Here is a 12,812-nt window from a genome sequence, read left to right on the forward strand (position 1 = left end):
TTAAAACACTTTACTCTCCATATACCCTTCCCTTGTTTTTCCAATTTTTGAGTCTTTTACTTTAATAAATATTTACAATTGAGGAGTGTGCACACGACATACAAATAGATACTGAGACATTTCAGCAACAAATTGTTTACACATTTATATTTAAAATAGCTTACTTTCATTTTGACCAAAGCTGGGTAAACCTTTCTGTTTGTAATCTGAGGGAGAATGTGATTTTGTCCATGATATAAATGTCATTGTTTTCCCACTCTTCAGGAATTCACTTTTATTCTGTTTTAAAGAGGAATTAAAGCTCCTATGTAAACGTGGCCATTCAGACTTTTTATCTCCAAACCTTCCGTGTCTTGTTTAACTGGTTTTACTGCTAATTTGTCCAAATGTTAATGAATGAACGAACAAAGTGTGTCATTAATATTCTCAGTAATAATAAAGCTACAGTAAGGAGTCAAAGTGCTTACTCAGCATTAGTTCTCACTAATGTGGCACTAATGTATCTCCATACAGACGTAGAGTTGGTTTCTTCAGCCAAAGTCGATACGTGGTCGGTACTCGAGGACCATCGGGTAGGTCTGAGGAAGAGCAAACATCATCATCACCACCATCATCATCATCATCACCATCATCACCATCATAGGGGTGGGCGATATGGGAAAAATATTGAATCTTGATTTTTTCTTTGTAAAATCAAAATCACAATTTTTTTCATTCAAATCATTCTCTCACGCACGCACGCACGCACGCACACGCACACACACACACACTTACGTTCTCTCCATGCAGCCTCCATCTGGTCATGTAAATGAACTCCAGCGTATGATCTCGACCCATAATTTCACCGTTACACAGAACGTCCAACTGTGGAGAATAAATGCGGAGAAAATTAAGAGCTGACCAACTATTTCAGCCTTTATTTTACCGTATATAATGTACATATTTACATAAGTATTATATATATATAATTATCTAGAATAAATAATTTCTAAATAATATTCATAATAAACATACACATACTGTATAAATCAATAATATTTATATCAAAATAAGTTTCATCCATGGAAATATTTTTTTGTTTTATTTAATTTAATTTATTGTTTTTATGAATACATTTGTATATGTCACAATTTTCTAACTCATGGTCTGGGGGCCAAATCCGGCCCATGGGAGAAAGTAAAAATGACAGAGAAAACATGAATCATTGTGTAAATGAAAGTCAACAATATCTGCAGGTTCTCACACTGCTTATATCACATGACTGCAGTCAGTTTTTATGGTAAACTGTTGAAAAAACTCAAAATTCTTACAAAAACCTTTGATTTTCCTCAAATTATTACAAAAGTTTTTATTTAATTAAATAGAAATCAGTCACAAAATCTAGAAAATGTAAAGTGTAGATCCTGTTTGGAATGATATCTGTCACTTATTGCTTGGATATTGTCGGTTTCTTACATATTTTTCTATTTAATGCATACGTAGATTTTGAAATTTTCCCGCCTAAAATCCGTGGCCCACTTATCAAACTGCTCCGTATTTGGCCCCTGAACTAAAATGAGTTTGACTCCCCTGGTTTATATTAAAACAATTAATTTAACTATTAGTTTTAGGTAAAATAAATAAATAAATAAATGTGCTTTATTTTAAAACTTCCTCCACTCTATGATAGAAAGGGTGATTGTTTTCATCTTCTCTGATCTTTATTGTGTAGCTAATTCTAACACTTTGATGTCTGCTAAAAGCTAACAGCTAACTCACCTCGTACGAACTCGGCAGCTTCAGTTTCAGACTCAGAAACTTCTTAATCGTCCCAACGGTGACTCGACTAGAGCAGCGGATAAACTTCTTTATCAGATCCTAGAAATAGATCAAAGTCACATAGATCAAAGACACATAGATCAGAGTAAAACAGGAACTCCATGCCAGCAACCATTTCATCATGTTTGGGCTAGCTTAGCACGTATCAGCGCTGGCTGATCAGGCTAAAGGGGCATGGCTACCCACCGTAACGTTGCTCTCTGCTGACGGCCCAGCACTGTGCAGACAGTCCAGACAAACGGCGATCTGAGGGTCGTTCCTGTGGAAGTCGTCGTGGTCGCTGACGTCGTCATGAAGAACAAACCTCTGACAGCTCAGAGACTCTGTAGAGGAGGAGGAGGTTACAGGTTCTCACTCTCACTAATGTCTGAACCTTAAGTTAATGTCACTAGGTAACATTGATGTTGATGTTCACCACAGAAACAAAGTTACCTTGGCCGTTTTCTTTGGGCTGGTTCCTCCTCCAGAACTCCTGCTCCTGGTGCTCTTCTTCTAGTGTGGATAACCAGATGAAACAAGGATATGTTAGCGTTAGCATTAGCACTGGATCTATTCACTTAAACGCACGCACGCGCACACACACTTTCTCTGAGTCCAGGCACCAGTTTGAAGATTATCTCCTCCAGCGTGTTGTCCAACCTGAGGAGGAAGAGGAGAAAAGCTGCTTCAGGACTAACCAAAGACAAACATAAAAACCAGGATGGGCGTGTCCAAAGGAGCTGTGGACCAATAGAAATGCTGTGTCTCACCTGAGCATCTCCAGAGGGTTGGTCTCATGGACTTGGATTCCACATTTAGGACAGTCGTTGCTCTCCTCAAAGTGCTGCACAATGCAGCTCTTACAGACTGGAGACACAGGCAGCGTTAGCATGTGATGCTAATGCTAGGCTAATGATATTGCTAGGTTAATGTTAATGCTAGGTTGAAGCTAATGCTAGGCTAATGCTATTGCTAGGTTACTGTCAATGTTAGGCTAATGTTAATGCTATTACTAGGGTAATGCTGGGTTAAAGCTAATGCTAGGCTAATGCTGGGTTAAAGCTAATGCTAGGTAGGTCAATCAATGTTAATGCTGATACTTGGTTAATGCTATTGAAAGGCTAAATTGTGTCAATGCTAATTCCAGGTTAATGCTATTACTAGGCTAATAATATTGCGAGGTTATTGCTATTGCTAGGTTAATGCTAACGGTAGGTTATTGTTTTAGCTAGGGTGATGTTAATGCTCGGTTAATGCTAATGCTTGGTTAATGTTAATGAGGCTAATGTTAATGAATAAAAGTTATAAATAATGAATAATATATTTTAAAAATTCAAGAAGAGCAAGATTAACTTTTTTTAAACAGAATTAATATCTAAATGATATACATTCTTTATTTTTTATTTATTTATCTGTGGAATCTGTTACTGTTTTAAGATCATGTTACTTTTGTTCATTTATTTTTCATGATGAAAATATTTTTGATTGACTCTGTGTGTGTGTGTGTCTCACAGGTGTGTGTGTGTGTGTGTCTCACAGGTGTGTGTGTGTCTCACAGGTGTGTGTGTGTGTGTGTGTGTCTCACAGGTGTGCAGGCACTCGGTGACCGTGGTGGGTTTGATCAGGTAGCCTCTGCACAGGTAGCAGGTGATGAAGTGGTTAAAGTCTCTGACTAGGTGAGTCGTGCCTGTAGCAGCCATCACTCAGACTCTAGTCCACCTCCTACTGCATGAAATCCTGCTCCATCTTTAGCTTTAGTCACTGGTTCTGCTTCACAAACATCTCACACTCTCCCAGTGTCAACGATGGACGATTCTCCTTCTGCCATTTTAGTCCCCACGCAGTCTGATGAAGGACTTCATCTTTGGAGAGCCTGTAAACACAACATCTATGTAATAGATCTATAGATCTGTGACTGAGGACAGGAACATACATTATGTATTTACACACACTGTGTGTGTGTGTGTGTGTAGCTTTAATTTAAGTCAAATGAGGAAATGACGTCATCTCAAGTGTGCGATGACATAACTTTGCTAAGTGCGTGTCAGGTGTTGGAACACACACACACACACACTACAGGAAGGATGTTTCGGTGCGCAGCTGCTAAACTGGACGCGCGCACGCTCACATGCACGCACCGCTGGTCTCGCTCTCATCCCACAGGGCGCGTCACCGCCTACGTCATCTATAAACAACAGTAGCGGAAGCGCGGGTCACGGCTGCGTGGAGCGCGCGTGGCGTAGTTCGCACGCGCCCTCGTGTCCAGTGGTGTTAAAAGTTGAAAAAGCGTGACGTCACGGCCCGTGGCCGCGCGTCGTTTCCGCGATGAGAGAGGCGGCCAGCCGCGTGCACGGAGGCGCACGAGGAGGACGAAGCGGCGTCAAAGTTTGGCGTCACGCGCGCGCGCGAGAAGCGACTGAAACAAGCCACTCACCTTCCGCACGCGCCGCCGCCACGCACTTTCCTTCCACCGGGTCCTCGTCCGGGTTCGGCTCCGCTCGGCTCGGCTCGGCTCGTGCAGCAGCTCAGCCTCAGACTAGTGGGCGGGGCGGGGCGGGGCGGGGGGAGGCGTGGCGGGGGGGTGGGTTGGACTGGAAGTCACAGCCGTTGTGTAACACGCACGAGCATTGTTCGTGTGTTTTATTGAAACCATCAAAATATCCAAAAGTAACTATTCATTACTTAACGAATGTATGCCTCATTATTTAATTTACTTTATTTTATTTATTAGACTCATTTACATTTTATTCATTTGGTTGGTTTCTGTCTAATCTTTATGGATTTATTTGTTTTTACAATTTTTTATTTGTTGCTTCTTTTAGTTTGTTTAATATTCTACTTATTTAGGTATTTAGTTTATTATTTTTAATCTAAATAAATTGTTTGTCAGTGACAGTAACTGAGATTTAAGTGGAGCTGAAACGTGAGATCACGTCATCTATAAACTCAGCCCAGCAACTGTTTCATTTTTATCTCTTCATTTATTTCAATCCCGTGTACGTCACACTTCAACTATTGTGACACACACACACACACACCATGTCTCACAAAGACATCAGCACTAAAACAGGAGCGTCCTCCTCACGTTAATACAGGATCTATGGTGACAGTGAGGCCCCGCCCCCTCACTTACAGTCTTGTATGCTGCTAGCTCTAGTAATTACACACAAATGACACAAAATGCCAGGAAAGATAAAGTGACGAAGACACAAAAATACAACAAAAAGAGACACATTGACACTAAATAATAACTTCATACAGACACATTTACACCAAATAGACAAAAAATGACAACAAAAGGACAAGATGGAGAAACGGCCAGTGAACGCCTTAAAATGGCAAAGCAGAGCTGGACCGTTGAGTAGTGACTACTTAGTCCTGTGAGTGAAACTGTCATCTCTCTCAGAACCAACAGGAAACCACACAGATGAGCTTTGCTTTTAAAATGACTCAGAACAACGTGCACCAACACACACGTTTCTCACGCTCAGAGAAACTTTTCTGATGCAAACGACTGAAGCATCAATATTTAAAACAGACAATGCAGCAGATTCATCAGTTACTGCTTTCACTGGGATTCACACTGTTTACTCATCTTATTTTATCTTTTTAATTTCATCTCATTTTTTTGTCTCATTGCGTATCATTACATTTGAACTAATCTAGTTTTAACTCAGTCTTATTTTATGGTGTGTATCCTATCTCATCTCATTTTATCTAATCCATTTTATCTCATATCTCATCTAATCTTAAATAATCTCATCCCTACTTCATCTAATTTGATGTCATCTTATCTCATATCATCTTATATTAGAAAAATAAAACATTTTAACAGGAGGCTTAATCAATATGGGTCTTAAGGGCGTAAATAAGGGTGTGTATAAGGGCGTATATAAGGGTGTGTATAAGGGCATATATAAGGGTGTGTATAAGGGCATATATAAGGGTGTGTATAAGGGCATATATAAGGGTGTGTATAAGGGCGTATATAAGGGTGTGTATAAGGGCATATATAAGGGTGTATATAAGGGCGTATATAAGGGTGTATATAAGGGCGTATATAAGGGTGTGTATAAGGGCATATATAAGGGTGTATATAAGGGCGTATATAAGGGTGTATATAAGGGTGTGTATAAGGGCATATATAAGGGTGTGTGTAAGGGCGTATATAAGGGTGTGTATAAGGGCATATATAAGGGTGTGTATAAGGGCATATATAAGGGTGTGTATAAGGGCATATATAAGGGTGTGTATAAGGGCATATATAAGGGTGTATATAAGGGCGTATATAAGGGTGTATATAAGGGCGTATATAAGGGTGTGTATAAGGGCATATATAAGGGTGTATATAAGGGCGTATATAAGGGTGTGTATAAGGGCATATATAAGGGTGTATATAAGGGTGTGTATAAGGGCGTATATAAGGGTGTGTATAAGGGCATATATAAGGGTGTATATAAGGGTGTGTATAAGGGCGTATATAAGGGTGTGTATAAGGGCATATATAAGGGTGTATATAAGGGTGTGTATAAGGGCATATATAAGGGTGTATATAAGGGTGTGTATAAGGGCATATATAAGGGTGTGTATAAGGGTGTATATAAGGGTGTGTATAAGGGTGTGTATAAGGGCATATATAAGGGCATATATAAGGGTGTATATAAGGGTGTGTATAAGGGCATATATAAGGGTGTGTATAAGGGTGTGTATAAGGGCATATATAAGGGTGTGTATAAGGGCATATATAAGGGTTTATATAGGGGACATGAGGCTGCTGTTGAGTATTGACTAGTTAGCTGAAGCGTTTGAACATGTGTTGATGTGGTAGCAGTGACACCACCGAAGAAGAGATTAGATTAATTAGATGAGATTTATCAGCATCTAAATGTGGAATCATCAGCTGCTGTAAACACAGCTCATCTTTCCTCATCTTAATCCCACTTTTATTTTGGAGGGGCAGCGTTTGATTCCCGCTGTGTAACGCTGACACTGAGCTGGTGCCCAACAACACGCCCAGTTAACCATCCCCGTTTGGAATGTTGTTCCTCAGCTGCTGTTCAGAGGGACGCCATCCAACCAACATCCAACGGACGTTTGGCAGCACCGGAAATATATTAGGGTCAGATTCAGGAGAGATTATCAACATTACTGACATTATTACTTGCTGACGGAGTGGGAGGAGCTTCAAACAACACCCGGGCTAGAGGAACCAATGGGAGAGTAAAACAAAAAATACAGAAAATCTAACATTTTCACCTGAAACATTCATCAAAAATTGTGGAAAATCGAAAAAAACCCAAAAAAATTATAACTTTATTTAGCCACAATCCTGAAGAACGCCAAATATTGAAGAAAAAAATCAATTATTTAAGGGCGGAATAAAAATATTGCTTAAAAAAAGGGGAAAAAATGATAACAAATTTAATTTTAAATCAACAAATGTTTATTTTGAATCATCATTCATGAGTTAATATTAGATATTTCCATCAACAGGTTATTATTAATATTATTTTGTATTATATATTATAGTTATTTATATCATTTCATAATATATATCTATTTATTGGTATTGAGCGTGGTACTTCCAGTTCTGGATCAGGTTCATGACGTCACTTTGTCGCAGTTTGTTTGGGTTTAAGGTCGTTATTAAAAACGTCTTTGTACTGATAAAAGTTATTTAAGTTAATATTTTATTGTTTGTTAAAATTATTCCCGTGACCTTAAACTTTCTTTAAATCGCGGGTCACAGAGTTCACTTCCTCCTCCCTCTCTATGAACGGTGCGCGGCGGCTGTGCTGACCATAGACATATACGTATATAAAGGCTAGATGTCTCGTCCACGCTGTCGGCCATCTTGTCCAGGTCAGATCGCTCACTCATAATATCGTGGAGTAGTGGTGCATGGACTTTTTAAATAACAATAACTTCAGATAGGTACAATGAGCACACACACACACACACACACACACGTCAAATCAATATAAGTCGCTAAAACTCGGTGTACAGAATGGTAACAGGAGTCATATGTATACTTTTATTATAGGATTATTACTAATATGATAAAATAATTTGAATTATTTCATGTTTAGTTAAAACAATAATTCAAAATACTGTATTGTAGTAATATTTTATAAATGTGACATTTATTTGCAATAAAAAATACGTACAATACACATCAATAAATAGTGCACGTGTAAATCCCAGAACTAGACTCTACTGGAGGTAAACACATGGAGGATAGACATAAGAAATGATCCAAAAAATTAATAAATGATGTAATTACATAAGGATACTCCATGTGATACTTTTAGAATAACTACATTAAAATATGTCCAAAAGAAATATTCATTGATTGATTAAACAAACAAAGCGTTGTGTCAACAACAATTTATCAATTGTGTTGTGTCAGCATCACTGTCCCTTTGTAACAGGACCTGTACTGTAAATACTTCCACTAAGTAACTAATGATTATCCTAAATATAGTCATACTATTTTAATATGTTACATGTGAAAAGTGATCCCACAGGCTCTGGTTCTAACAGAACGCTGATTACAGCATCCGTAGCTGCACAAATGTCTGAAATCTTCACTTTAATCTTCACTCAGTAATTTGTTAAAGGAAACTTAACGTAAGATGTTTTTTAACAAACTTTTTTAATAAGTTAAATCAGGTTTTCTCAGCCTTAAACAACTATGCTGCATGATTAAGTTGTTTTTTTAAGTCAAAATCTGCAATTTTGACATTTGAAAACATGCAGAATTGTAGCCAAGTTAATAACATTTGTAAGAAAACAAACCATATGTAAATCTGTCCAGATTTTAGTGAGATTAAAGTATTTACGTTGAGCAGATCACTCACCTTCACTCTGGTTCCACACACACTGTCAGAGAGCTGCCCGGGGCAAGATGGCCGCCGGTGATGACATGGCAGAATCCGCCGTAAGGCACCGAGCCTTTATATATGATATCTATGGTGGTGACGGCCATTAGCTACCATATCACAAACATTCTGCAGGAATGGAACTGTTTAGTGAGTGGATGGTCCACAACACGGCTCTACTATGATTAATGATTGTTCTGTACAAGGGTGAGTGTTTCTTCTGTTATTATTCTATGTGGAAAGATGCTAGCAGCTATAATGTAAACACACACACACACACACACTCGGCTGATGCGTGTGTGTGTGAGAATGCCGGTGTAGTGTAGATCGCACACAGAGCCGACTAATAAACCAACACATTTATCATATTCATGTTTCATAGAAATAAACCAGATAAATCACACACACAAATAAACCCTTTATAACACTACAGAGTACAGTGTGTGTACACCTCTATGTACATACAACCTTCAAACACATACTCATTTGGACATAATTGACAACTCTACTTAAGCTCCTCCCACTATATGAATACATACTTCCAACAGGCACTGTACTGGTTTATATAATGACATTATCTATAGCTGCTTTAGACTCTGGTTTATGTATTTATATTTATTTAATTCTAACGGGATAACCAATGTGTTCATGACACCACATGACACACTTTACAAACCTTAAAGATATGAGCTCACTGAATTCCTACAGGATCACAAATCTGTGCATGACACCTACTGTGTGTGTGTGTGTGTGTGTGTGTGTGTGTGTGTGTGTGTGTGTGCAGCAGGTGCTGCTTTATTGGTTGTGACATCTAACCTCTGCCTTTATGAGGATGATCACATGTTCACATGTGAAATGTGTATGTCAAGGTCATGGGCTAATAATGTGTCTGTGTGTGTGTGTGTGTGTGTGTGTGTGTGTGTGTGTGTGTGTGTTAAGCTATTTAGTATTAGTAGTATTTATCTGAGAGTATTAAGGAGAGGATATATCCTCATTAGTTATTAATACTCATCAGAAGCTTCAGGTTCATTACTTCATTACTTTTTAAAGCTTCATTTCATTGACACACGCACACACACAGTAAATTGTGATTTCGGTTATTTTTGTGTGTGTTTCTGTTGTAGTGTTGTGTGTTCTTTGTAGTTTTGTGTGTTTCTCTTTGTTTTTTGCCTTTTTAAATTTGTTGGACTTTCTTTGTAGCGTTTGTGTCATTTTGTGTGTTTTTATTGTCGTTTTGTGTGTTTTTATTGTTGTTTTGTGTGTTTTTCTTATTGTTTTGTGTGTTTTTATTATTGTTTTGTGTGTTTTTATTATTGTTTTGTGTGTTTTTATTATTGTTTTGTGTGTTTTTATTGTTGTTTTGTGTGTTTTTCTTATTGTTTTGTGTGTTTTTATTATTGTTTTGTGTGTTTTTATTGTTGTTTTGTGTGTTTTTATTATCGTTTTGTGCGTTTTTATTATCGTTTTGTGCGTTTTTATTATCGTTTTGTGTGTTTTTATTGTCGTTTTGTGTGTTTTTATTATCATTTTGTGTGTTTTTATTGTTGTTTTGTGTGTTTTTATTATCGTTTTGTGTGTTTTTATTGTCGTTTTGTGTGTTTTTATTATCGTTTTGTGTGTTTTTATTGTGGTTTTGTGTCTCTAATGTTGTGTGGATGTGGTATTTCCAGGGCTGAGGGATGAGGAAACGTGAGGAACAAATCCAAAGTCATCCGACTGATGATGATGACTTTGTGGCGGTCGTAGGGCAGCGGCTCACTGAGTGAGTGAAGGATTAGTTTATACGACGACACACTCGTAAACAGCTGAAAGTGATGCGACAGATGCAGCTCAGAGATTTACACAGCTAATAATAAATAACACACATTGATCTGAGACCAGGGCCTCGCCATGGGGGCGGGGCTTTGATCGAGCAGATTCTCACCGCACGTTTTGTCGCTTTACAGGCAGCAGAAAAATGACATTTTATCATTGTTTTTAAAGCGTGAAAGCTTGGAAAAGTGGGACATCTGTGAGAAAAGAGGAAATCTGTGAATGAAATACCGAAAAATTAGTAGAAAAGTAAATTAAAAATATGGAGAAAAGATGAAATTTTGTAATGAAAAGTGAAAGAAGGAATTCCGTTTTGAATTGTGAGGGTTATTTAAAAAAAAACGTTCAGGACATCTGACACATTTTGGTCTGAAAAAGTTCTGAATTTTTTCCAATTGTTCCTTAATTAATCAATATTCCCACTGTAAATGTTTAGTTTGACAATACATTGTCCATATCTCTAAAGTATTGATCAGATCTAATCATTTATAGTGTGATGACTACTTTTACTGTGAAACCCTTTGTTTTGACCTGTTTCTCCTTCACATCGAGCTTTAGAAAAGGTTCACAGAGCGTTTCCTCTGATGACAGCAGGAGGTCAAAGGTTAAATCTCAACAAAAATCCATCCCATCGAGCTTTAAGCAGCGTTTCTAACGAGCCTGTCACTGAAGCACACACACACACACACACACACACACACACACACACACACAATGACCCACAAATACCTGCAAAACATCCTCCACGTCTGTGCAACAGCTGATTCATTTTCCTTTCAACAATCAGAATCAACTTTATACACACGAGGAATCGAACTTGGTGAACTGTGCTCTCTCTAATAGTGTAAACATTAAATAATAACTAAATAAAAGAAAAAAAATTAAAAATATAAACAAATATAAACAGTAGTTAGACTAATATGTGCAAAACTAAATAAAATACTCACGTTTCAACACTTTTACATGTGATTTTTGTAATTCCTTTTGTATCTTCTTCTTGTTATTTTGTGTGTTTAAAAAATAATAAATGTTGTCATTTTCCTTGTTCTGTGTGTGTATTTAAAAACGTTGTGTGTGTTTGTTCTGTTTCTGTCTAGTTTTGTGTGTTTTTCTTGTAGTTTTTTTTTATTTCTGTAATAGTTTTATGTTTAACTTTTGTGTGTTTCTGTTGTAGTTCTGTGTTTTTTTAGACTCATGCTGAGTCATCAGTTTCAAATTGTGATTAATCTGGTGAATACGGAACATTTCTAATAAATATATTTTAAATATTTTAATGAATTTTTGTTCTAATTAATTGTTTTGCACAATTGTTTCTTAAATCTGTTTTTAAAAATATAAAGTTCTTTTCATCTGTTATTGTCCATAGAATGTATAATCTATCATGATATGATGATGTATATGTTGCAATAATGCGATCACAGATCAGCTGATCTGTCACTCAGACTGTAAGTGAGACTATATCTATATACGTATGTTTCTTCAGGTATTTTTATTCCCTTACTGCTCGTGGTGACATCACCTCACACTTCTGTGAAGCACAAAGATCTTCTATGACGTCTCGATGACTCACTAACATTTTAAAGTACAGTTAAAACACATTTTATTAATCCAACCAAAGGCAATATATATATATATATATATATATATACTTGAACATAGTTTAAGTAAAAAAAATCAAACTATAAATGAATAAATGATAAATGTATTTATTATTTTAGTTAAGTACATATGTATTTATTTATTTATGCAAAAACATTATTTACCTGAATATATACATATATTTAACAACTAATATATTTTAAAAGTTAAATAGATTTGATTTAAATTCACAAACATATACACAATATTTTATTTTATTTATTTAATTATTAATTTATTTACTATTAATATTTTTGTTTATGACAGACTGAACTTGTTTTCATGTTTTTCAAATGACAGAATAAAGTAAATTTTCTTCCAGTTTTAAATCAGAGTGAGAGCTCTGACTTTAGTCTTATCTTTGTACAGTGAAGCAGCAGGAGTCCAAACTGGGAGTGACACACACACACACACACACACACACACACACACACACACACACACACACAGGGAGCAGCAATGTAATCTGAGAACCACCACTTTTCCTTTTTTCTGATCCCACGGCAGCAGATATAAAAGAGGCTGAGGACACACTGACACACACACACACTTACAGACACATTCACACTTACAGACACACGCACACAGACACACACACACACACACACACACAGACACACACACACACACGCAGACAGACACACAGACACACACACACACACACACACACACACACACACACAC

The 12,812-nt window shown here is 37.1% G+C and overlaps 1 protein-coding gene across 2 annotated transcripts; it reads right to left on the reverse strand.

Moving 5' to 3' along the window:
* Window positions 1–312: 312 nt before the first annotated feature.
* LOC114476709 (polycomb group RING finger protein 5-B-like) lies at window positions 313–4,351 on the reverse strand. 2 transcript variants are annotated; one of them, XM_028468563.1, is made up of 9 exons: window positions 4,232–4,351; window positions 3,383–3,670; window positions 2,568–2,664; window positions 2,402–2,457; window positions 2,251–2,307; window positions 2,005–2,141; window positions 1,759–1,857; window positions 775–864; window positions 313–578 (listed from the first exon to the last, which is right to left on the reverse strand). In XM_028468563.1, exons 2-9 carry the CDS (start codon window positions 3,495–3,497, stop codon window positions 531–533), a joined length of 699 nt encoding a protein of 232 aa, XP_028324364.1. In that variant the 5' UTR covers window positions 3,498–3,670; window positions 4,232–4,351; the 3' UTR covers window positions 313–530. The 2 variants fall into 2 exon arrangements, with proteins under 2 accessions (XP_028324364.1, XP_028324362.1); XM_028468561.1 differs by having other exon boundaries at window positions 2,251–2,310.
* Window positions 4,352–12,812: the final 8,461 nt, after the last annotated feature.

Source organism: Gouania willdenowi, chromosome 15 (genome assembly GCF_900634775.1).
Source record: "Gouania willdenowi chromosome 15, fGouWil2.1, whole genome shotgun sequence".
Classification (NCBI taxonomy): domain Eukaryota; kingdom Metazoa; phylum Chordata; class Actinopteri; order Blenniiformes; family Gobiesocidae; genus Gouania; species Gouania willdenowi.